Source organism: Syngnathus typhle, linkage group LG10, assembly GCF_033458585.1.
Source record: "Syngnathus typhle isolate RoL2023-S1 ecotype Sweden linkage group LG10, RoL_Styp_1.0, whole genome shotgun sequence".
Classification (NCBI taxonomy): domain Eukaryota; kingdom Metazoa; phylum Chordata; class Actinopteri; order Syngnathiformes; family Syngnathidae; genus Syngnathus; species Syngnathus typhle.
Genome location: NC_083747.1, coordinates 5,853,909 through 5,879,175, shown reverse-complemented (window position 1 = coordinate 5,879,175; position 25,267 = coordinate 5,853,909). Strand labels below are relative to the sequence as shown.

At 39.8% G+C, this 25,267-nt stretch overlaps 3 protein-coding genes across 5 annotated transcripts in view; all 3 read left to right on the top strand.

Annotated features, from left to right (window-relative positions):
• Positions 1 to 382: 382 nt before the first annotated feature.
• Positions 383 to 17,708, top strand: LOC133160439 (tumor necrosis factor receptor superfamily member 11B-like). The gene is made up of 6 exons (XM_061288083.1): positions 383 to 603; positions 10,033 to 10,260; positions 11,157 to 11,301; positions 13,462 to 13,677; positions 14,366 to 14,590; positions 15,658 to 17,708. Exons 1-6 carry the CDS (start codon positions 520 to 522, stop codon positions 16,050 to 16,052), a joined length of 1,293 nt encoding a protein of 430 aa, XP_061144067.1. The 5' UTR covers positions 383 to 519; the 3' UTR covers positions 16,053 to 17,708.
• A 795-nt stretch (positions 17,709 to 18,503) lies between these two features.
• On the top strand, positions 18,504 to 21,068 carry LOC133160440 (tumor necrosis factor receptor superfamily member 11B-like). The gene is made up of 5 exons (XM_061288085.1): positions 18,504 to 18,649; positions 18,719 to 19,112; positions 19,716 to 19,895; positions 20,617 to 20,698; positions 20,786 to 21,068. The coding sequence occupies exons 1-5, from the start codon at positions 18,647 to 18,649 to the stop codon at positions 21,021 to 21,023; spliced, it is 897 nt and encodes a 298-aa protein (XP_061144069.1). The 5' UTR covers positions 18,504 to 18,646; the 3' UTR covers positions 21,024 to 21,068.
• Positions 21,069 to 21,462: 394 nt separating this feature from the next.
• Positions 21,463 to 25,267, top strand: part of LOC133160438 (F-actin-uncapping protein LRRC16A-like) — a 31,741-nt gene continuing 27,936 nt past the window's right edge. For 2 of the 3 annotated variants that reach the window (XM_061288082.1, XM_061288081.1), the window contains exons 1-2: positions 21,465 to 21,881; positions 24,976 to 25,073. In XM_061288082.1, the coding sequence (XP_061144066.1) occupies positions 21,842 to 21,881; positions 24,976 to 25,073 (138 nt within the window). In that variant the 5' untranslated portion in view covers positions 21,465 to 21,841. Of the gene's footprint in view, positions 21,882 to 24,975; positions 25,074 to 25,267 lie in introns of all 3 variants that reach the window. The other variant, XM_061288080.1, reaches the window with a different exon arrangement.

Below are 25,267 nucleotides of genomic sequence, written 5' to 3'. Positions count from 1 at the left end.
TCATTTCTTTTTCCTTACTTTATTTCATAGGTAACACACAGAGGAAATATTTTCCTACTTGATTATACCAACCGCATTCTTCATTTCTTATTTCTTCTTTGTCACATATCTATCTGTCTCTCATTATGGGGCGGAGGGTGATTCTAGGCAAATAAAATATTTCTGACAAAATATTTCATTTTCATAGAAAAAATGCTTTTATGTTCTGTAAATGCATAAATGAAAACATAATTGAGCCATAAATTCAAAGACACATCCTCTCATGATCACGAAATGTTGCGCTTCACTTGAAGTAGTCCTCTCTCTCCCTCTGCTTCTCTCCTTGTCATGCACGACTTGGCATAGTCTGTGCAAGGGGGAGACACTCAGTGGGTGGCAATGTGCTCTCTCACTCTCTTTCTCAGTCTCTCTCTCTCTCTCTCTTTCGCGCTCTCTGACTTGCTCTCTAACACACTTACTCCCTCTCTCTCTCTCTCTCTCTCTCTCTCTCTCTGGCTCTGGTATAAGAGCACATTTGTGATGGAGTCCACATTAGTTCACTTTTATGCTGTGGAGATGAGCGCTTGGATAGCAAGCTCCAACCCGGCCATGAAACTTATTTTGGTAAGTTGTATTTTGATTCTGGAGAATGATGATATTTAATTAGGGTGCGTGTGTATGTGTGTGTTCATTAGGCTGTGGTTTTGTGGCTGGTTTAATTTCCAAGATGTGACTTTGCTTTGCTGTTATTCATTTCTCATTTGTGCACCCTCTCCATGGCTATAAAACAGTATTTGTTTCAAACCATGCAAAAGGAATGTTCAGTCTCAATGTTTACGAGCAGGGAAATTAGTCTTGATGATGACAACGTAACAGAAATGCAATGTGAAAGAATTTGCGGTTAATTTAGTGATAAATATTGCATCATACTGTATTGCTGATAAAATGGCTTCAGGTTCCAGTGTTGTTTTCATCCAATGCCGTTTGCACTGCAATGCGTTTTTCGTACTGTAATGCGTTTTTCATGAAGATGGTTATCAGAGCAGTTAAATCTTCTAAAAGCATTCCTGCAAGCACCAAATGTTGTCATGCAAATGTTTCCAATATAACCTGTTCATTTTCAAGCCAACGTATGGAATTGCTCTTAGAGCCAATGCGTTGAAGGAAGGATTCCTGCAGAGGAGTGCATCACATATCTGAGTGTCTTTGAGATGACAATAGTATTGACATGCTTTTGCATTATTCCGACATTCAGTCAGACAACTGTCATATTTAGCCAACTAATGAGTCAGTCTTCTTACTGCTTTCAACATCCGGCTAATTAGCCAAAGGCCTCCTTTGGGAATCTCTCATATTTGCAATCCTGCTTCCAAGCCAAGCAGCCGCTCAGTCCGTCATTGAGCAACTCCTGTCCGAGTCGAACAAATGGCCTGCAGTCTTGTCCAGAATAGTTGTTGCGGTTTCAGGCGGTGAATGTACCTCGTGCACCTGTGACCTGCGTGCACTTTCACTTCCCGGCGTGTCCCCAGCACATGTGGCTGCAATCTGTCTTCTGTCTTCAAACGCATGCTCCTTTTGGATGATATCATTGGAATTCGTCAACATGAAATCACATGCAATCTTTTTGAGGCACATGAGGACAGATCAACGGCCAGCTTTGTATGACTGACACACAAATGTGAATGTTCACTTCACGTCTCTACGGGTTCTTATAAAAGCAAGGTTTTATCACTTTAAATATTTGTTGCTCCTTTTACTATCCAACTGTCTGTCCGTGCTAACTCTTAATCTGTTATCAGTATCGGTAATCTATCCTTTCATCCACCAATCTGTCAGTCCGTTCAACAATCCGCCTCCTGTATTTATCCATTCGTACGTCTGTCCGTCTATCTTTCTGTCTTCCCATCCGTCTGTCTGTCCACCTATCCATCCATCCTTCCATCCTTCCATCCTTCCATCCTTCCATCCATCCTTCCATCCATCCTTCCATCCTTCCAGCCATCCTTCCAGCCATTCTTCTAGCCATCTATGCATCCATCTGTCCTTCCAACAATCTGTTAGTCATCCACCATTATCACCATTCATTTTTCTATTATCCCTTAATCCACCCAACTTTCAATATATCAAGCATTCTTCTCATCCACTCTGCTCTTCATTTGTTATTATTACTTATTATAATTAACGATAATTATTACTAGTGTTCAGTATTTGGTTTCCAAGTTGGAATCTCATTTGACACCCAAGTCTGCAATCACCCAGTCACATTTTAATCCCCTTGCGCTAATGTCCAATATCACCATCTGTTATCGCTTCCTTCTTTATTTTAACGCCCTCTCTCCTCTTTCTTCTTGCATCTGTCCGTTGGTATGACCTGCACCAACTTCCCCAAATGTGCGAGTACTGTATTCCATTGTAGCAGTTAATCATGGAAAAGGCGGGAAGTAACCTTGCCAAACTGATTTCATTCTTTTGAAAACCTTGTGAGGAGTGATAGGGAGGCCCTGCCAAGGGTCTGTGAAGGACCAAGGTGTTTTACCCAAATAAACATTTTCCTTTGTAAGTTAGGGACTGCACACCTAACTTCCTCTTTTGCATCAACAGTAGAGCAGATAACAGAAGTTTGCATGTATGGACTGCAAATGAGGGGGGCAGGGTGTAGGTGTCTTTATTTAGGAGTTTGTGGAGGATATGTGGTCAAGAGACAAAGAGAAGTGTGAGGGGGGTATGCAAAAGGCATGCGGCTATTTGAATTAATATCCCACTCTGGCCTTCATTTTTGTTTCATCTTATTTCCGCATGCATTGCGTCAAAACAGTTTGACTCATGCAAATGTGGTGAACAATTATCGCACAGAGAACCCATTGTGTATTTTGTACAGGGAGTAGAAGACATGGCTTAAACACATCACGCACAAATGTTTGCATGTGTTGAACAAATGCTTTTTTTTTCCTGTGGTTTTGAATACAGAATATGTACTTTATTTTTAATATCACTTAAATGTTAATTGTTGTTTTGATTTTGTTAACCAAATACTTTTCAAAAGTAGGGTATCGAATGGATAAAATGTTAGTGAGCTCTCAACGAAAGAAAGTTATGTTATAATTTAAAATTTCTGTTTTATTGGTAAACAAAATCCATCTTAAAAATATGAGGTGCTTTGTTCAGCTGTGATTGATGAGCAACCGGTGAAAACACGGTGTTAAATTGTATCAATTGAGCAATGACCCAATGTGTCATGATGTAAAGCAACATGGAAGAATAACCCCCCTCTGTCTCTCTGACCCTGAAAAAAAAATCACGGAAAACACTCACACATACGAGCACAGAGCTGGAATCCCCCTTCGGACCACCTGTGTTTTTCAGTTAACCATGTGCCTGGTGCACGAGCTGGTGTTGTGGCTTTGGTGCTGCAGCCACCAATTGCAGGATGACCTCAGACAAACTCACATTCTCTTATTTTACGTCAACATCTCTTTCCTGTGGAACTCTAAAAATAGGAATATGCTATTTTCGATATGTTAGCGAATTGATTATGAACTCTACGAGCTCTTTGTTTGTAGACGGCGTAACTTCACTCGACCGTAAAAATGGCCTGATTTTCATGCAGGTGCAAGTCCCATTTTGCCTGTTGGAGAAATTGCTAGACTGCTCTACGCCAATGTAGACATGGGCTTCCTTTTATTTGCTCCAGGCGCACTTGACAATTTGGTGGCTGAAAGTAGTCCAAACTTTCAAACTTGCCTTCTGGAACCATGTCGATCCATATAGTGTAACGTGATTTTGGTGAATTTGGGAGCACAGGCAGACTGATTCTACACTTTACGGATTTACGGTGGCTGTCATCGTATTTCATTCATAAATATGACAACAGCGTGTGTCAGACCCTCTTATATCGGTATAGGCGAGTACCGATACCACTGGTATCGGTGCTGATACCAGTGTTATTTCAAAGTATCGGTACTTGCGATGTTCATGGCGACTGATTGGCCGTCCTCTTGTGGGTGTTTTACAAATTAGAAATGCAAAGAGTAGAAAATACTTTTTAATTTCTTGCAATTTTAAGAAATATTTCGACATTGGGATTATATATACTTCTTTCTTGAAAATGCACTAATGGTATCAGTACTTGGTATCGGCACAATCAAGTAATCGTAGTTATCGTTCTGAAAGTAATTGCTATCAAACATTCCTACGCTTATCCCCTTACTATGTTTTTAAAATCTATCCTCCTCACCCATTGAAGGGGGGGGTAAAACGATTGATCAAATAAAACACACGTGTTTTGTCAATGTGTTCTGCGCTAAGCTTTGTTCATCAGCAAACATACCAATACCTAGTCTGACCAAACTCTGCATCGAATTTGAGACGGTCATAAAAATATGTGCTTTATGACTGACATGGATGGAATCAGCCAGTCCAGGAGACCTCGACATGGACAAAAAATATAGAAAATAAAATACAATATTCAATCTTTATTTATATAGCTCCTTCGCAACAATGGATGAATAAAACTCAACTGACTTTGCTATCTTATTTCATTTACATCTTTTCTCACATTTCAAATAATGTCTAGCAGACATGAGATAGGTGCACGCAAAGTACATTCAAATGAAACTGCAAGATGATCTTCACTTGGGAATGATGTAAATTTGACTGCTGTGGAGCGGGCACTTGAAGACTGCCTTCCACCCCCCGATAAACTGACTTTCATATACTGTATTGAACTAGTCAGGGAGCCACCAAGCACACTGCGGCAAGTGTGGCGTGTAATGAATCGGCATGTTTTCTTTGCTTTTAAAAAAAACTAATTTGCTGTTTTTTTTGCGGTCTATGCCCAAACCACTTGTTCTCAATTGGAAAAATCGAGTGTTTGAATATAACACAATGTGGGGTTTTTGTTCAATGCTACATAGCAAGCAGAATAAAATGGAGGAACATTTTATGTTTCTAGCTGATATATTTTTCCTGAGCAAAGTACTTTAATGGAGATGGAGGTTTTTCATTAAGTGGAGTGCCCAGTCATGATACTGACATCCTTGAACTTTTACTGTTTATACTGCTGTCTCAACATCATTTTGATTTAAATCAAATGGCGTCCTCCTTTTTATCCTCTGATTTCCAACTCCACTTCAATACCTTCATCAATCCTTTCCTCCCATTTGGCCGTGCTCCCTTTACTCCATTTATCTCACTGGCAGTGTAATTATGGATGTCAGTGGGATCTCGCTGCCGTGTAATTTGGCTTTCCTTGAATGATGTCATCAAATGGTGTCTTCAAAGGGGTTGCAAAGTTCAGTAACTCTTAATTGCTGATAAACATGTAGACACATGCCACAGGGCATAATGGAGGACAACCATTCTTCAAAACAGGAGCACTCATGGTGGGTTCATCCAGGAAGCATTAAAACATAACACCAGACATTGTGGACTCAATGAATGAATATTGCTTCATACAGTTTGGGGCATGTCATTTTTGGTTCTATGATTGCCCCTATGCAGTCAACCCATGAAGTTATGCTTGGATGAGTTTGGTTGGACTTATCAAACACCTTTGGCAACTAAAATCTCCAACTAGATACTAAAAAATGTAAAAAATAATAATAATATGACATTATACTGTATAGTCAGATGCATTAGAAATAAAAAAAGCATATTACATCACAATTGCAATGTTGAGTGATAGAAATCCTACACGTTAAAATCCGTCAGCTCTAAGTAAAAAAAAAAAAAAAAGACATCTAAGGACAGTGAAAACATGCTAACTTCCCACCAACATTTAAAACCCCAAGCCTCAAGATGTGAAGCAGATTTACTAACCACAATCCACTGCGTGCCTTCTGAAATTACATGAATATAATATTAACAGACGTCTATTAGGAATGATTTTCATTACTGCCATAGTGTTTGCCAAGGTGGTGAAGCTGTAATACCCTCATGCAAAATAACTCCATCCTGAAAGCAAATGTATGCAGAAGTAATGGCCAGGGGTCTCAATGCTGTTCTCCCTATCATGCCCCTTCTCTGCTGCTCCCAAGTGGTCGGATACAGTTCTGCATGTTTGCTCACCAAATGTTTAAGTTACCAGTCCACATGGCTTTCATCATATCCTTATGACTGAAGCAGTGAAAGAAACAATTCATTTTTTTCAACATGTCTCAAAATGGATTACTCAAATCCTATCATTGCTATTTCATCTTCACATTTCCCGGAATGCATGCGCTGTCTTCCATCTCTGTTCCGTACATCGTGCCTGTTCTGTCACTGTGACTGGACTCAGTCCAATGAGCGCTGTGTGAAACTTGACAAAATCAGCGCGACCGTGACCATTTCCACATGTGCTCGTGAGCACGTGCCAGTGAACTCAGTGTGACTTATTGATGTGACGGCTGTAACCGTAACTAGATTAGGTAAACTGGGGTCACACTCTGTCAGGGCTTCTCCATACTCTTTAGATTGACTGGTTGAGGTCTCGTGTTTTAATAGCCTTCTTAATTTATGGCCTCGATTATTATGAATTTGATTCCTGGTGAGGCCCACCCATGCTAGTACAAACAAAACATGCAGTCATGGTATGGGCTACCAAGTCAATCTGGGTGAGAGCTTGATGCGTTTTGTCAGGGAAACACTGAGCTCACTTAGTTTTTAGAACTTTGGTTTCCAATATAGAGCCTTTAATCTGTTTTTATTATCTTTTCGCTGACCTTCAACGCTACAGAAAAGAGGATATATTTTTTTTTTGCCTTCTTATGAAGTTGAAAAACCAAATGTGCATTTAATTAAGAACGCATACTGCACACTGACAGGCAGTGCGGTCAATCATTTTCATTCATATGCATTTTTGTTATGATTTATATGCTGCACAGAAAATACCGTAATTTTCGGACTATAAGTCGCACCGGAGTATAAATCGCACCAGCCATAAAATGCCCAAAAAAGTGAAAAAAAAAACATATATATGTATATAAGTCGCTCCTGAGTATAAGTCGTCCCCCCACCCAAACTATGAAAAAGAAAACGCGACTTATAGTCCGAAAATTACGGTACACTGCATGCCAATTTATTAAAAGTGCAATATATTGTACTTTTTGCCATCTTATCCTTTCATTTGGGTTTTTTGATTGTTTTTGTTGACTTATTTTGTCATTTCCTCCCGTTTTTCAAATCGGGTTCAGCAGGTTTTTGTGTCCACCTGTTCTTATCGACCTACTGCCTTTGTGTTCAATTAGGTGTTCCTCATTGTCTCAACAGTTGTATTTAGTTCCTTGGTTTCTTTCAGTCGTGGTAGGTTCATTTTTTTGTTGCTTCTGTTTCTGTTTAATCTTGTTCCCAATTTTGGTTTGCTGATCTGCATATATTTGGACTTCTGTTCATTTTGTAGTTGTGATTTGAGGGTCTTTTTGTTTTTTGGAAACGCAAACCTATTTTGTGGTTTGAGAGCATCCTGCAATACTCCGTTGTTTCTCCGACTTCGTTGTACTTGCAAACCCAAATCGTAACGGAATGTGAAAAACAAAAAAAACCTAACGTTCAAGACAGGACACAAACCCCAAGTAAACAAGACATAAGATGAAAGAAACCCAAATCGAATCAAAACCAAATAAAAAAGACTTTTTCTACCTATTGTTCTTTCTATACCAAAAGTACCACAAAACACACATTTGACCTCAGATGCAGAAAGAATACTCCGTCCGGTTTGACGCAGATTTATATTCTTGAGGTGGTGTCTTTTTTGAGGTAAGCGGCTTAAGAAGAAATACAAACACGCAGCAGAGGGAGAGGTCAGCGGTGCACGGTGATAAAATAGTAGGACAGAGTGTTTTGTATTGTGGTGGTGAATGGGGAAAGCCCAGCAGTAACCTCCAACAGTTACTTCAACAAACAGCAGCCAGGAGAGGCGACCACAGAAAGTACCACAGCCATAACATATAAACACACATGTGCATTGCCCACACATTCAACATATTATCCTGCACATGCACAATATATGAGGGGAGCTGCCTGCTGTATTTGAATTTAAATAAGAAGAAACAAATATGTTACAAAGTATGCAGTCACATGCGACGATGGCCCATTTAATAACGAGGACGCATCTAAGCCAACGGGAAAGTCCGCAGAGCCAATACTGTAGCAGAAAGGAAGCGGGCTGTCGGCTGACATCTGGTCTGCATGTGTCCTTCACGGTCTGCGTGGCTGCGTGTCAAACACGCAGACTCCTTTTCCAAGTCTACTGTGAACAGTTCAGGAAAATTCACAGCCAATTAGATAATAAATACGGTTGATGTATGGCTGAATATTCCTCTGGCGATAAAGTCAATCACTGGTTAGTGAATTCAGATGGGTTGGGATCTCAGCTCTGGAGTTTCTCTTTGGAGTTTTTCACACAATCCCCGAAATATTTTATGCCATTTCAAATCAGTGGTTCTTGTGGTGTAACCTGTTTGAAGTACCGCTCATCTTATTGTGAAAGGGAAACAGGAAATACCTGAGATGATTTGACGTTCCGAATTGCTTGTACGTGTGAAAATTAGAATGATTGTGATAATCACTTCACTTCTAGTGATTCATGGTGGTTTCCTTACTCTTACTTTACTGGTGAGCAGGTGCATTTCTGGCACATTTAATATCAAATTCAATAATTCCGTTTTTCCAGTGAAATTCGTCACCTCAGTAGGCCAACGGCCACAGTGAAATATTTCCCAGGAATGCAGTGGGGTGTAGGAAAAGAAAGCCACATTTGTGGCCTGCATTTCTAGTTCGGAAGCATTTACAATGTCATCAGCCTTCAAATGCAGCCTTTAAATGATGAGGCCACATATTCAGAGGCATTAACAGTAGAACATGCACATCTTTGTAAACATTCATTTCATTCCATCTAAGCGATACATTGTCTTAATCTGGTGTTCGTCAAAAGATAACACAACGTATGGAATGAACGGCATGCAAGGTCGATTGATTTTAAGAATTTGGCTTTTGTCTCGTTTTGGAGAAGCGTTGACAGTGAGTCTCGGGTGTTAAAACTCACAATCTGCCCGCTGGCAACGCGCAGGCTCTGTCCCGCCTCTGATACTATGCGGGAAGCTGGCAGATTTCCCGGTTGATACACAAGACTTTGGCAAAAAAAAATGACTGACAGGGTGAAAGAGACTAATGACATCTGGTCTTGGGTAATGTATATAGTTTGCGTGCAACAATGCATTTTTTATCGGATATTTGATTATAATCGTATTGTGAAATAATTCAAGTTTAATCCCCGGCAGTGTAATTCAGAGCATTTGCATTTTTCCTTGGTTGAACTGACTCAAAACTAAGAGAAAAATTTGAATTTTCATTTTATTAAACATTCTAAAATACTATGGTTAGCTTATAAACCAAAGTAAAATAAGAATCATAGCGATGGCCAGTCTTTGATGCACAATCATATTTTTTAGGAAGCGGTCAGTTCATCTAAGTGAGCAAATACACACCTAGTCACTACATGTCGACAAATTTAGTATATGTGGCACTTATCACAATGAAAAAACTCACTTTGGAGATGGTTATAATGTACATTTGCTCCAGCAATTGTAAACAAGCTATCAAGTCAAAATGTCCCCTTTAAACTTTGAGCTGGAGTGAAACATCTGCCTTCACTAAATTTATTGTCCAGAAAGTTTTTAGCGTATGACGAAAATATGCCAAAGGAGCAGTGAAAAATAATGAAGATTAACACGCACAATGAAATCATACCACAACAATTACAGCTTGTTTGGCATCAATACAATGTGACTAATTGTTGTTTGAGCGGCGCCAGTAATGAAGTAACTCATACGGAGCGATTCATCTCAATGGTGAGTTTCTTCTCAGGCTCTTTAAAGCACAGCATTTGGCCGAAGGCCACCAGGAGCTACAACTTTACAGCTCTGACCTTTCCTTCAACTCACTCTTACTGGAAGCCTTGGGCAGGCCACAGCTCCACTATTCAGAAATATTTCATGTTGGAGCCAAAATAAGACAAGATGTGCTCGAGATGGTTTTCTCCATCACACGTGTTGATCGTTGTTATCCTTGCTTCAGCTCTTCACAGCTTCCGTCACCTGGGCCTTCCAGCAGCAGGCTGAGCTATCCAAGTACCAGTACCGAGACCCGGTGACCTCCGACCTCCTCTTGTGTGACCAGTGTCCCCCTGGCACGGCCGTGAAGAAACACTGCACTGCTGAGAGGGCCACAGAGTGCCAACCCTGTCCGGAGAGGCATTTTGCGGACAGCTGGCACTGGGGGGACTCGTGCCAGTACTGCACTTTGGTGGGTACAGTGCTCGGTGACGCTCCATTTGTAATTACAAATTTATATTATTTATCAAGAGAAAGACAAGTCAAAAACTTAAAGAGAAAGTCAAGTCATAAAATGTATTTTATTCATCTCAGGGGGTGGCCATTTTGCAACTTGCCGTTGACTGAAAATGACACACAGTTGCTCACAGTGGCTCCCCTTTTTTATTTTTCATTTGGTCAGGTCATGTTCACAATCTTAAATTTTAGGCACTGTGATGTCATTTTCAGTCAAGAGCAATTGGCATAATGGCTACCTCTCACAGGTGGATAAAAACGGGTGGATTTTGCTGCTTGATTCATATTCCACAAATGCATGATTACTCAGAATAGTGTTTTCGGACAAATGGGGCCACATCGAAAACATTAATGTCAAGATCATTCATCAGGAGTCATTTTAAGCACAATTGTCTGCACTTCTGCCCAAGAACAGTGTGTGAGTACTTTTGTTACCTTTCGGTACATTGGAGCACAAAAAAACGATACATTGTAGTTTTCAGAAAGACCTGTTTTTCTGTTTAAAATTCCTACACACACACGTGCTGTGGACACAAGTCTGTTACTTCACTTATGTGAACTTGTCCGAAATTCCTCCGACGTTGCGTTTGTATTTTTATTCAGCTTACATTTTTACTTGAAACATTTGTGGTTCTCTCAGATCTTTTCATTATGTGCATGACTATGCTACATTGTGTTGCTTTTCGAAATCCAGAGGATGGTTTTATTGCATGTCTTTCATGAAAGTTTTTGTTCAAGGCTCCGGTTTGTAATGCAGCACCTTCTTGACCTGCGCCGCGACTCAAAAGAATAATTTCTACCTTCTCCGCTTAAAGGCCTGTGACAATGCTGGGTTGTGTGCTCCATGTTTAGGTATGCAAAGAGAGACAGCTGGTGAAACAAGAATGCAACAGCACCCACGACCGAGTGTGCGAGTGCGCGGCAGGTTTCCACCTCGTGGTAGAGTTCTGCATCACACACAGCTCCTGCCCACCCGGCTATGGGGTGACGGATTTAGGTAAGCGAGATTGCATTTCAATTTCACAACCTAAACGATTAAGTGACCTTGATTCATTTTGTTACTACTAAGACGTAAGACGCGTGTATGTTATTTTTACAATTTATTGATTAATCTAAAATGTTTAAAGTATCTTTTATGATGCATATTTGAACAAACATATTGTTTTTGGGAGAATTTGTATTTTTTACTTTTTTATTGTTTATTCTACTTGTGATTTATTTGTTTATTTTGCAATAATGACATCTTTTTCTTTACTTTAGTACGATCACTGTTTTACACTTACAAATTCTGAACTAATAGTTTAGTTTGTTCTTTGCATGTGAAGTGATAATAATTAAAAAGAAGAAGTCACAAATAGCGCGTCAAATGGTTCAACTTCCTCACAACCACTTGATAACTTCCTCAAAGCATTCATGCTTGGGTATCAGACACGTTCGAAATTCCGCATCCAGGTCCATTTGACTTTTTGCATTTGACACGTTATTTGTATATTAGAATTTGTTATTCATGTTACTATTATTTTCAAACATTACTAGGGTGCACTCGTCTGACTTTGGTAAATTTGAGTACATTTCCCTATTTCATATGTTTCTTAATGAAGTCTCCAAACTCTTGCACTCTCAGTCATTTATCGAGTCATCGTGGTTTACATCAACTGTTATTTTGCATAAACAAATCTGTCTCATCTTCTTTGGAGCCCATTTTGCATTAAATACAGTATGCCTCGCTGACACTTACCGTCTATTCTTATTACCCTGTAATTCACACAAGGCCATAGTAAAATAGGAGACAACTTTTCTCGATGTGGCACAGCATCACTGGGGTTTCCCCTTCCTTAAGCTGCTTGGCTCCTTATGTAATGGGCACAAATGTGGTCGAAGCCTTAAGACCACAAGATGAGCAAAAACCAACGCTTTGCCGCCTTGATGTGACTCAGCTTCTTCCCACTAGGCCACCTAATGTGCCCTTTTGCTGTTGACTGACAAGAAGATTGGAAGTTTGACCTGACCGTACTTTACGCCTGACTTGTGCTGGTCACGAAGAGCCAAGCGTGTTGCCGAAAGTATAACACTGTGCAAAACGAAGCGAAACAAGGGTTTGAATCTGACTAATGCACTTTGATATCTCACGTGTTTAGTTTCAAGACGCAAAATGAGGATGTGATTGTGACACACAACATGACACAATGTGACTTGGACGCTAAGCAGACAAATCATTCTGCACCTTGGCCTAAAACTTTTCCTCAAATTTTCTGTGTCTGACGATTCACATAAAGTCCTTGACCATTCCTAGAAGAAAGGTGAGCAACATAAAACACACAGCAGGCCAAACCAGGATCACACATTATAACTAGTTATATGATGTTACAAAAAAACAAATCAGCCCACCTACATATCAATAAGAGCATATAATTGACTGGAGATTTGTGACAAGACTGAAATTAGCCCTAGTTTGTAAGAATTTGATAAGGATTAAGGATTTTATGCTACTTTATAATGTCGTGATTCAGTCCAGATGGATTTGTCCAAAAATCTATATTTGTACATGAAACATTTGTAAAAATTAAAAAAAAAAAAAAAAAGTTGACAGAGATGTTAAAGTTAAATGTGTGCACCGTTTTTCCTCTTTGTCACCACTGGTAGACTTGTGTCAAATTTTGGGTCAATTAGTTCAACTTCTGAGGCATTTGATTGAAGAGGCTCAGTCAAAATAAAAAGCCCCAAACATATGACAAAAATAAACCGACTAAGTAGCTGCCACAGTGGTGTGACTCACTCTCATAATGACAAAGTCTCATGTTGTGGTTGACGTTCTTAGAATCACATCATTGCCCCTTTCCATAAAACAACAATATGTACTCATTTGACCCAAAATAACACCATCTGAAATCATTTGGGATGTAATAAGAAATAATTTCATCTTTGTCATTTTCATGGAAACCACGTCTCAACTAATTTAGTGTTCCAGAATAATAGTCATTCCCAACCAGAATGTGCCAAGGAACATCAAGTGTGCCATGACACAATGTCACTTTACTGATCCAAAAATGATTTAGTCATAAATAATTGCACATTGTCACAGGACTTCCATCTAAAGCTCTTCTTAGTATTCCTTTTTGTTCCTTTACATGACTGCTTGGTCTCTGATTCCTTCCAGGTACACCGTTGAGTGACACTGTGTGCAAGCAATGCCCCGCTGGTCATTTCTCCAGCAGCCGCTCGTCCACGGAACCATGTCGACCCCACAGAAACTGCACAGATTCAGGCCTGAAGACACTGCGATGGGGAACGTCCACTTCAGACAGCATCTGTGGAAGCCAAGACCAAATTATGGCCGTTGATTGTGTTCATCGGCACACTTTGTGCCACACAGGTGAGACCTGAGGTCATTTTACAGATCAGCTGTCTTCTCATACACGTACGTCACTGCACACGGGTTGCAGCTCAAATTAGTCTGGAATGTGATTGTTTCTCTTCCTCACGACAGGGAATTTTATTTAGTCTTCTTTTCTGACCAGATTCACACTGCATGTCAAATCTTGATCCCGATTTAATGTCAATTAATTTAAATCCCACTGGAAACGAAGCATGCAGTAAACATTCTACAAAGAGTTCAGAGTATTGCGCAGTAAAAAAATGCAACTCTGGATATTCTGTGACGTACAGATTTGCATCATTTCTGGAAAGTACAGTCAAATCGGAGGCAGAGTTAGGCAAAGCTTCGAGGAAAAAGAATAGGTAGTTGCGTAAAACAAAACTGGTTGATAAATTTCATGGAAATGAAAATGAATGACAGAATGGGTTTTCATGCAAATTTGTATCAAGTGATGGCGCATGATACCACAAGTAGGCAATATTTGAGCATCTATCTAAATCTTGTAGGTTGTATATTATGCACTCATTTTAATTCTAAATCAGCTCTTAATTCCAGGAAAACAAATGTATTTTATAAGAAGCGGCTTGTTCACGTGTGGAATGGCAATAATAATAAACTGAGATCATGTAGCTCCCTTATTATGTTTCTATATATATTAAATGTATTATTTGCTCTTTTGTTCCAGATGTGCTCTTGTGTGAGGAGGCAGTCTTCCAGTCGCTTGCCTCCCTGCAGCTGTCCTCCGTGCCCCTGGAGCGTCTACTGGAGAGTCTTCCGGGCCGCAGGGTGGATGGCAAGAGTGTGGAGAGGCTGAAGAAGGCCTGTTCACCACAGCAGCAAGTCTTCCAGCTGCTGAAGCTGTGGAGGCAGCAGAACAAGGACCAGGACAAGTTGTATGGCATCATAAAAGGTATTCGAAGATGACAAAAGTGTTTTAGTTTTGTCAGTTGCTCCAGGATTTTACAGAATTTTAAAATTAGTGCAGGCTAGAATAAATTAAAGGCAAACTGCACTGTGGATTTTCACCCGAGGTTCGTTTGTTCCGAGTGGAACATGAAACCAATCACTAGGATATATTCATCATAATTAAAACTATTACTACTACTAATAGTAATAATAAATAGCGTTATCCCAATTGTTTTTATTAATAAAAATACATTTTTTGATACTTGACCTAGATACCAAAGCCTACTCATCTTTGACGTTCTAAATTGTTTTGCAATCTTTTCTCAGTTGCTGACTGTCTTGCTCAACCGCAATCCTGGATATTTTACAAAACAGTACACCCGTGTTTTCAAAACAATGACATGAAAGTCGTTTCATGAAAATGAGTCATCAACTTTGATCATAATTTAAAAGCTTTGTCACACTGAATTTATGGTTGCTTAAATTGCTTTCATTGTTGCTAATTTTGTTTTGGTGTAAAACTGATTCCTTTTTAAGTTGGTGCAGACACAAAGTTTTTGAAAATGTGATTTTTATAAAATTATTGTTTCTGTACTTTGAATAGTTTCATTTTCGAAAAGTACATGTGTGTGCGTGTTAAGTTGTGCAGAATAAGGTACAGATTTGTGTTAATTTTGAAATGAGCAAATTGCTTCAAAATGGAAAATGCTAAGGTCTGTGAAGTGCTACCATTGTAGTCGCCCATTACTAGTACTGAAAACTAGAAATGGACAAGTATCGATACCAAGTATCGGTATCGGGCCGATGCCAGCCTTATCTCAAGGTATCGCATACTAAAGAAGGCTGCCAATACCAGTTACCGATACTGGTCACTAGTGCCCTCTTGTGGCATGCATGGCTGACGGAACATTTTTCCAAGTTAACTGCATCCATATCAATTCTCTCAAATACCCATGAAGATGTAATTTCTATAAATATACTAATGCGTGCATTAATAATGTGTTGCTACCAAAATCTGTGTTTCCGTTATGACTGTGTCTACAACCTGCATGTTTCTTCTCTTTCATCCAGGTGTGAATAGCTGCGAGCGGAAGGTCTCCCGCTGCAACAGCCTGAAAAACGTAACTTTGGGCGACCTCTTGGAGGTCACGAACAGTTTGCCCGGGGTAAAAGTTCATCAGGAAGACGTGTTGGCGCTCGTGGCTACTTGTCTCCCCAAGCAGTACATGTTGCAACTCCTCCACCTTTGGAAGACCGCCAACTTTGACATGGATTTGGTCAAAGGTCTTTCTCACAGTCTGAGGGTGCTCCGCAACAAAGGCGCACCTCGGTATCTTCTGAAAGGCCTGAAGAAGATCAGCCGCATTATCGGATCTACGTCTACACGCAAGACGTATGAGAAGATGTTTGTTAGCATGCTGCAGGATGAGCTGTGTTTTAAAACGCTTAAGCCGTTCAATGAATGAGGGCAAGATTTCATTTAAGGATGGGCATTAGAGTAAATTTACTTTATGAGACTATGGGGCAAATCAAAGTCTAATTAGTGTTACGTCAACTATTTTTTTCATTTTTGGATGGTCGAGAAGATGGTCATCGCATCTGCCTGGCACTTCTGAGGTTTCATGGTTCAAATCCTGAATCCAGCCTATGGAGAATGCATGAATGAATGCATATCAACTGCATGTTAGGTCAACTGAAGACTAAATTGTCCATAAGTGTGAAAGTGAGTGTAAATAGTTGTTTGTCTAATTGTGAGTGACGGGCAATCAATTCAGGGTGCATACCGCTGTTTGCCCAAAGTCAGATACTATAGACTCCAGCCCACCTGCGAATCCAAATGAGGACAAAAGCTATAAAAAAAAAAAGATCAATGGATGATTGGGAAAAATGTCACTGTTATGAACTCCTGTTTTCAGTTTATTATTGTGTAGAATAATGTTTCCAATATCTTGCATCATGTTCTTCCTCATACCTCAAACTAGTTAGCCGTAAATCAACAGCGCCTTGACTGTTGGGTGCACGAAGCTGAATCACTGAAATCCACACAATTGATGATAAATTAGATTGATTTTTATGCCCATCCTTAGCTTCAATTAACACTAAACTTCAAGGCAGACACACAAAGTGATTAGTTATAATTACACCTAAATCCAATGGATCCAATACAGAAGCTGTAATTACCATTACCTCTGTAAAGTTTTGCTGTCGGTCTGTATTATTATTATTATTATTACATTATTATTATTGTGTGCATTCCTAAAGTGGGTTTCATGATGGCATCAAGAGTGTAGTGCTACTTAAGTAGATGAGCTACACACATAGTAATCCTGGGCAATTACAATTCCACTGGTCAACAGCATATTTTCATCAGAGATGTTCGTATGTCTTTACTTTTGTTTTCTTGCACATCAGCCTTTTGAGATATTTTCATTTTGACCTATAATTCCTTGCGCAATACAGGTTTACCATGTGTTGTAATTTGTAGCTATTACATTGTAGAACAAAATCCACCTGTTGCTGCACCTAACCTTCAATCCATAAATATGACTACATATATAACTAGATTACATGTAATATTATTAATATAATGAACATAGACGAATTGTATATGATCATTTATATTACATATAATGTAATTTGGGGGAAAATATTTCATTGGAGTCATTTGAATCTGTGAAAAGAAATAATGAAACTATTTAAAATGTAAATAGTACTATTTTATGAAAAGTGGGCTAGCAAATTTGAGTGGTTTTCTTTTTGCTTTCTCTGAATTTGAGAGGAAGGATTTGATTTCATAGTCAAGAGCTATACCTGTATGTCCTATGTTTCTTGCTTTTGTCTGTGACTGCTGGCAAGTGAAGCTTATAGGAATTTTATTATGTAATTGTCAGCTTTATGAATGTACAATTGTGTACTATTTAAGAAAATGGAAATTTAATTTTCCATTCTATGTAAAGGCTTTTTTTTAACTGCTTTATGAGAAATACTGGATTCTAAATGCTGCAAATTTTTGAAGGGATGTGTTTATTTTTTTCACTTTTAATATTATGAACTTTGTTGTATATAACACTAATGCCAAATGATTTGTACAAAAGCATTGCTTGATAAAAGTTTGGACTTTTTCTCCTGTGACTTAAAATTTCTTAAACAGGCATTTATGAGCATGGGGCACGACAATGTCAGTCAGTCATGAATGATTGCTTTATATTCAGCGGAAAAAATGCTATATGTTGCTTCTTCAGCACGGGAGCCACACTACACGGAGCTGACTCATCATTATCGTCATCATCATCATCACAGACGACGTGACTCATTATTCAGAATTTCCTCCTAACAAGCAAGTTGGAAACCAAAATTTCCTTCTTAAGTTTGCATGATTTTGTAAATTCACATCTCACTCAGCTGACTGTGCAAAGCTTATTTGCAGACTGTGTACACAAATCGGCACAAGTGCACTATCAGTAGTGTAATAAAAGTATTATAAAATATTGTTCAGTGCAGTTCTACCCCAATGCAAACTCCTACCACATTAATAAACATATTGTTATATACATATAAACATATTGTTCGGCTTTTAGAGGGCAAAGAACCAGTATTTGATGATTTATCCCAACTTAACAGCAAGGATTTTTTTTACAGCAAAGACGTATAAGGATGTTTATCGATCAAACCTATTATGACCACATTTTTAAAGAGTTAATTGAAAAATGTATTAAACATCATAAATGTGTTTGTTTATATCTTTGTTTAAATTTCTTCTCTCTGTTCCTTGAAAAGCATAGTCACCCAAAACAACTCTTGTTGTTTTTAGACAAAGTCACTGGGGATCTGTAAAATCTCTGGATCAATTCAGAACTTTTTTTTGTGTGGAAACCACAAGTTTTTTGATGCTCAAATGCACATTTTTGTCAAATCACTTCCCAGCCAAGCCAATACTCAAAGTAGAAGTGGTTTGACCTTTAGAGAGAGAAATGTAACGTGTTCCTCGCTCGCCACTATATAAGTGCATGACAAAGCATCCAAATGCACGCATGAGAACCTCAACACAGAGAACATCAGCATGGTAAGTGGAAGGAGTGCGTTGCGTTCAAAGTCACATCGTCAGATAACTTCAGACTCCATCTTTCCTCAGCTGTGCCTGCCACCCCTGCTGCTGCTACTGTGTGGCGTTCACGGCAACGTATCGCCAACGGAGTCCCCTCCCACGTTCGAGTACAAAAGTCCATCCACCGGGGAGATCCTCGCGTGCAACAAGTGTCCGCCCGGCACGCGCATGTCCGCTCACTGCACAGCCGCCGAGCAAACGCAGTGCGTGCCGTGCAGAGATGGACACTTCACGGAGCTGTGGAATTACCTTCCCAAGTGTCTCTACTGCAACCAATTCTGTACCGGCGACGAGGAGGTGGAGATCGAATGTGGACCTCGCAACAATAGAGTGTGTCGCTGCAAGGAGGGCTACTACAAGAGGGGAGATTACTGCAATAAACACTCAAAGTGCGCCCACGGATACGGCGTTCTTACTCGAGGTGCATATTTTAATCCTTTTAAGCGTTTTGGGAAACTAGTAAATACAATTGTCTAAAAATAATGTAATTAGTTTTTTTTTATTATAACAGCTAAAAGTAATTGGTATCTTTTTGCACCCATTTTTTTAGCCATTTTTTTATTTTGGCATTTAATTAATTAATGTTTTTTTTTTTTATCAATTGTGCAATGATCTAAACTGCTTATCCTCAACTTCATTCGAGAGGATACAAAACAATCACAGATGGATACAAATTGCTCACCAAAAAGAGGAGCTCTTTCAGTACCCAAAAAGCTCTTCATATTTTTTGCTGCCTAAATTAATTTATCACCAAGAACTATATAAAATTATGATTTTTTTAATAGGTATCCTCATGAGGATTGCAGTTCAGATAATGGATGGATAGGGGGTAATATAAGTCACACAACAACTTTTCAAAACCTTTCCTCCTGGGAAATTATTATGGCCACATGAACTAGTGGTATTCATGTCTGCTTGCTAACTTTGATCTGGGTTGGAATCTCAGCTCAGACCCATACTGGTTAGGCAAGGGTGTACCTGTGATTGCCTATTTCAATGACCCTAATGTAAAGATGTTTTTTAGGTACATTAGAAAATGACACCGTGTGTCAAAAGTGCTCCAATGGCTTCTTCTCCGCCTCTTCGTCGTCATTGGAGGCGTGTGCCAAGCACAAGGAGTGCATCAACGGGCAGCTCGTGCTCTTCAATGGCTCCGCAGTCCATGACATGATCTGTGGTCGATGTGAGGACCTTGCAAATGCAGGTAATTTTGCCCTGCACTGCAGCCCATAACATTTTTGGAGTCTTGTTTGATTGGACACGTTCATTCGGACAGTTATCAGCACTATTCCAGCTTCAGTTATTTTTCAAGGCAACCTTTTTCACACAGCATGTTGACACACTTTACTTGAAGCACTGCTGTTAGCAATGACACCCAACCACGTTGAAACCGGAAAAAGCAGGAGAGCTCAGACCTCTTCCAAAGCAAAGCAATCCAAATTTATAGACAATTCACACCTACATTTGCCCAAAATATGTCTAAATTCCATTTGTGCTTCAATCAGATAACAAATAAACAGTAAAAACATAACCTCGGTGGAGTAATAATCGGAATAATCCTGGATTCATCATTTTAAGGGATTCTTCCTTGACCTTTGTGCCTTGATGGTGTGTGACAATTGTCACAGTAGTTTTTAGGTAATCCTAAACCAAGAAATAAACATTGTGTAAGTATGAACGGTAATCCTGGATTCCCACTGCAACAAAATGTAATGGTTTTATCCAAATTTTGTGTGAGTAAACATTGTAGTCAATGTGTAATCTTGTTATCTCACAAACGAATGGATTCTTCTTAGAGCAAGTTTCGATCCATGCTTTTGGCCGCCGCCCAGCTCATAAAAAAAAAAAAAAAACGTAACCTTAGCAGCAGTGTCATGACTGATCCTAAATTATACTTGCATTCATCCTTGGGCTTTCTTTTTCAGGTGAGCTGCTCAGGACCTTCTTGTCAAGATTCTTTGGTATGCAAAGAATGCACTCAGTGAAAACGAGGAGATTTTTCAACAAGTCAGTCCATATCAAAATCTATTGAGTACTCTGAAGTGTTCACGGTCGGGTCATTGTAGTAGTTAACAAATATCAATTCCCCAACAGATATATTAAGTCTGAGACGGAAAGAAACACCAAGCTTTTCTTGACTCGACATCAGTCGCGACGTCATCTAATCAAGAGTTGGCTCCAAATAGCCCCAGAGAAGGAGCTGAAGATGTTACCACACATGCTGAGAGCTTGTCAGCTAAACTCTGTGGCAACAAAGCTGTACAAGACACTCAAAGGGATTGAAAGGCAGCAATCAAACTGTACCTTAACGCATTTATTCTCATTTGAATAATTGTGTACTTTTCACAATAAACATACCAAATTGGTCCAATTGTAATTGTGTCAAAATTGCACTGTTATATGATGAACTATTATAGGGCTCCTCCAATTCAATTCACTTCACAACCACAAGATGTCGCTCTCTCCTTTCTCCACTTTATTAGTTGTCCTGAAGAAAAACGCTTGCAAAGCAGACATGTTTACATTGTTGTCTTTTAAGATTGAAAATGACATCTTTTGCCAAACTTTATAGTTCTTTCGGCTTCCATGCATTTATTATTAGAAACTAATTGTTGAATAGCACTGCTTTAATTTCGGAGGTTTGGAGAAGCTTAACTCGGTCTTTCTGACCCGAGGAGCAGCCAGTGACACCAGCGCAACCACGCCCCCTCTTGCAACGCCACGATCGGCTCCCAGACTGTCGCATCATCAGCCTAGGAGGGGCTTGGGCTCCCGATCTCCACCATTGGCTGCCGTTATACAACCCCAGACAGCTTTACGATAGAGAGACAGCTAGAGAGGATGTTGTCCCGTCTTGCCTGTGAAGATACGCTACATCTGATCCCTTCGGTGTACTTTCCGTTTGCCACCCTCCGGCTCAAGTCATCCTAAAACCGCTTGAATCACAAAACGATGCCCTGCACCGATCCACGCCGAAATATTGTCCGGACAGTGCGGGGGGAGAGGAGCATGTAACCCTGCAAGAGAAGCACCGGCGAGGCGGCAGTGTGGTACCACCTTAGACTTGGCTTTCGCCCGCTTTTGCCTTCATTCCGACAGCAAGGGAGAAACCTCATCGTCGTCTAGTTTGGATACTTAAGTGTGCACAAAATGAACGAGGACATGTCAGAGGTCTCCAAAGAGCTCATGGGTGAGTAAAGCTCATTTGTGGCCATGTGTTCAACCCTCTTGTCAAACCCACGCGACGCGATCGTCATCGGGAACGTGGTGTGTTGTTCCTCTGCAACGCTGCACAGCTTCTCATTGTGCCCGACTGTGGCAAACAATAGTGGGATTGTCTCAGTTGTATTTTTCCTAGGAGTCATGCATGATTTCTTTTGCGTGACACTTCCATAGTACACCCAACTGTTTTTACTGCTGATAATACAGACTGTACAATCTACAATCATTATTATTGCGCACCAAGATCCCTTTCTGAGACTTTAAAGGTGCAGGTTGGGTAATAAACATCAAGTCTGATGTTAGTAAAGGACAAAAGCATTTCTTTGGACCTTGATATCTACAATTATGATGTTCATAAACTCTTGTGTAATTTAACAAATTGACTACAAAATAACATATTAGACAAATCTGTGGAAATTATATCTTGTAAAGCAGCTGTCCTCTATGTAATCTCGTAGTTTTGCCCATTCTGCGTAAATCACAATGCACATTGTGCCTTTTTTGGAAAAGTGGCCATTATAACAGTTGCTCAACCCATTTAATCCACATAGTCCCTGAAATACAAATTGAATGCAAAATTTAATACTACCGTTTTTTTCCGTGTATAGTGCGCCCCCATGTATAATACGCACCCTAAAAATGGCATGCTGATGCTGGAAAAAAGCCTGTACCCATGTATAATACGCACCCAATTTTTATGAATTTTTTGTTTTCATTTCGAGTAAAAAAAAGGAAACATTTTTGTACCCATGTATAATGCGCACCCCAGATTTTAGGACAATAAATTCGTTAAATTTTGCGCACTATACATTGAAAAAAACGGTATTAGTACAGAGTAAACATGTCCGATTAGGATATCTCAATTGCCGCAGTTTTTACACTGTAAAAGTACTTTGTGGACAGCCTGAAGATTCTTGTCTAAGGAAGCGGTGTCAAACGCAAGGCCCTTGGGGCCTGATCTGGCCCACAACCTCACTTGATGTGGCCTGCAAAAGCCTGGGAGTAAATACTGTAGCCTTGTTCGGGCGCTCTGTGTATTTAAATGACAAAGAAACAACATCAAATAGGTGTTGTCAGTTTGCCGTGACTGTCTGCCCATAGTCCACAGTTTATGTTTTAAAAGTCACAGGACTGGTCCTGGGGAAATGTGCTATGCTTCTCGGACCTGTTTCGACTTTTACGCCGGATATTTACTTTTCACCCAGTTGTGCAGCTGTGTGTTTAACTTTCTTTGTTTGACCAAGCAGTTACTATTTGACACCTTGGTGCAATCTTGGGCAAGCACAAGCACTTTCCATCCCATCTATGGACAAACACTTCCTCCTTTTAATGGGGCATGGGTGTTCAGGAAATTGTACGGGGGGGACTTCGTAGATAACTTCAATAGCTATATTAGGTCATCTTGTGCGTCATCTGCACGTGAATCATATATTTATGGTGTGCCACATGGAAACAGTCTAAACTTTGCATTGAGAACACTGAGGAATTTGTCATGATCACGAGTCATGTGAGGAGCTGTGTGGATGATGACTATTGTTAGGAACGTTTGTGGACTGGTTCCAGTGATTCAGCATCATCTTAGCAAAATACCACTCCAAGTATTCTACATCTCCGTCCACTCAAAATTGAGATATACACATTTAGTCGATATTCTAATGTCAATGTTATTTGTCTTTGGAGTGCTTTTTTGTTTTTTCTTCACCCTTTGGCTCATTTTGATTTATTTTCTGTGATTACATTTTCATAGCCAGTAAAAGAAGAGCATGATTGCATGTGGGTCATTGTGGCCTATTTTATTAATACTTTGGATCAGAGCAACCCAATTATGGGTGTAGCAGTGTGGTGAATAAATAACAGGCCCTGCCCAATGACATCACTTCTCAGTGACACACAGGAAAGCTGTGCGGTTAAATGATCAAAAATAGGATCATGATAAATTTCACGTCGATCGTGTGATCCGCCGTGAGCACATTTACTAAAATCAGACGCAGGATTGTGCATTGAAATTTTCCTGCTCTTTCATTTCCGATTGAAGACGTAATCACAAATATGTTTTATATTCGTTTGGTACTTTAAACAAAACAGGATGGCTTGTTACGTTTTTTTCTTTTGACAATAAAAACTCCAACCGCTGATGCGAAAACAAACACAATCCAAAATAAATTGACTTGTAGCGATCCACTTGCCTTGATGCCGTTGGTACGATTAACATGAAGTACACCAATTTGTATCTGCCGTGACTCTATAAACATGAGTCAATTTGAGCCTGAGGTTCATTTTCCCAATTGCACAAAGATGCTGCAACTCAATCCTCAGGCTGCACTGCTGTTTCAGTTTAAATTAATCGGCGATGGAAATGAACGAAAAATGCTTACTTCCCCTCATGCTTCTTGAAATATTCAACTTCACATGTTGGATAGAGCCGCACTAACTGTTTTTAGCGCATTCCCTAATTGTTTCCTTTTGATCCAAAGAAGCCTGTAGGCAAAGATACACATGCCAGCACAGATGTACATCCTCCCTCAGAATGGATGAGTGGGAGTGTGAAGAGCTTGGAGAGGCAGCTGACCCACTTCTGCTCTCTGGGCCAGCTTGCCAATTTTGGTGCTTCTCCTGGGCGTGAACAATCGGGCTGAAGAGAGCATACGCCGAGTGCAGCAGCTTCCTTATCGTCTTTAGTCCGCTAAAGTTTGAAGCCGTCACAGAATTTCCCACAAAATTGAAATCAGGCGCATCATGTGGACGAATATTCATGTAAACCCTGAAATGGAACACAAAGACAACCGCGTGAGCATCTGCGTTCCACGTGCAGGTCCTAAAATGAAACTGAGAGTATGGAGGCATCACATAAAAACAAATCCTGACTTTTGCACTGTAATTCTTTCTTATCACTTTAGTTAAAATACTTCATCCAGAACTGAATAATGCATAATTTGTAATGACGGAATTTAGACATAAGCCGGTGGGTATCTATGAATGTTTTTATCTATGAACCACTGCTGTCAGTATTATCTTCAAATATATGCCAACGCTGACTTTTAATCTTTTGTCTTTGTGTGTAGAGAGCATGCGGGATGCAGTAGGGAGGAAGGTGAAGCTGTCACTGAGGAAAAGAGTCAAACTGGAGATCAAAGGAGACAAGACAGAGAACCGAGTCTTGGTGAGTCGACTGCTGCTGCTTTCCAGCATACGCAAAATAACTGTCTGCTTTCCTGTCTGCGTTTTTTTTTTTTTTTATGGGGCTGATTACACTGTGAAAGTTGTAAAGGTTACTAAAAGCGAATATTCCCCCCTACATTTTTAAGTCTGGGCACCGAATGCACAGAATTTTAAGGATGTAGCAAAATCCAGACG

Excerpts from the sequence above, each read along its gene's own strand:
- LOC133160439 (XM_061288083.1), top strand. The coding sequence starts at position 520 with ATGGAGTCCACATTAGTTCACTTTTATGCTGTGGAGATGAGCGCTTGG. Across the intron at positions 11,302-13,461 it reads CTATGGGGTGACGGATTTAG|GTACACCGTTGAGTGACACT; the intron begins GTAAGCGAGATT and ends GATTCCTTCCAG. Across the intron at positions 14,591-15,657 it reads GTTGTATGGCATCATAAAAG|GTGTGAATAGCTGCGAGCGG; the intron begins GTATTCGAAGAT and ends TCTTTCATCCAG.
- LOC133160440 (XM_061288085.1), top strand. Across the intron at positions 19,896-20,616 it reads TGAGGACCTTGCAAATGCAG|GTGAGCTGCTCAGGACCTTC; the intron begins GTAATTTTGCCC and ends TTTCTTTTTCAG. Across the intron at positions 20,699-20,785 it reads ACGAGGAGATTTTTCAACAA|ATATATTAAGTCTGAGACGG; the intron begins GTCAGTCCATAT and ends ATTCCCCAACAG.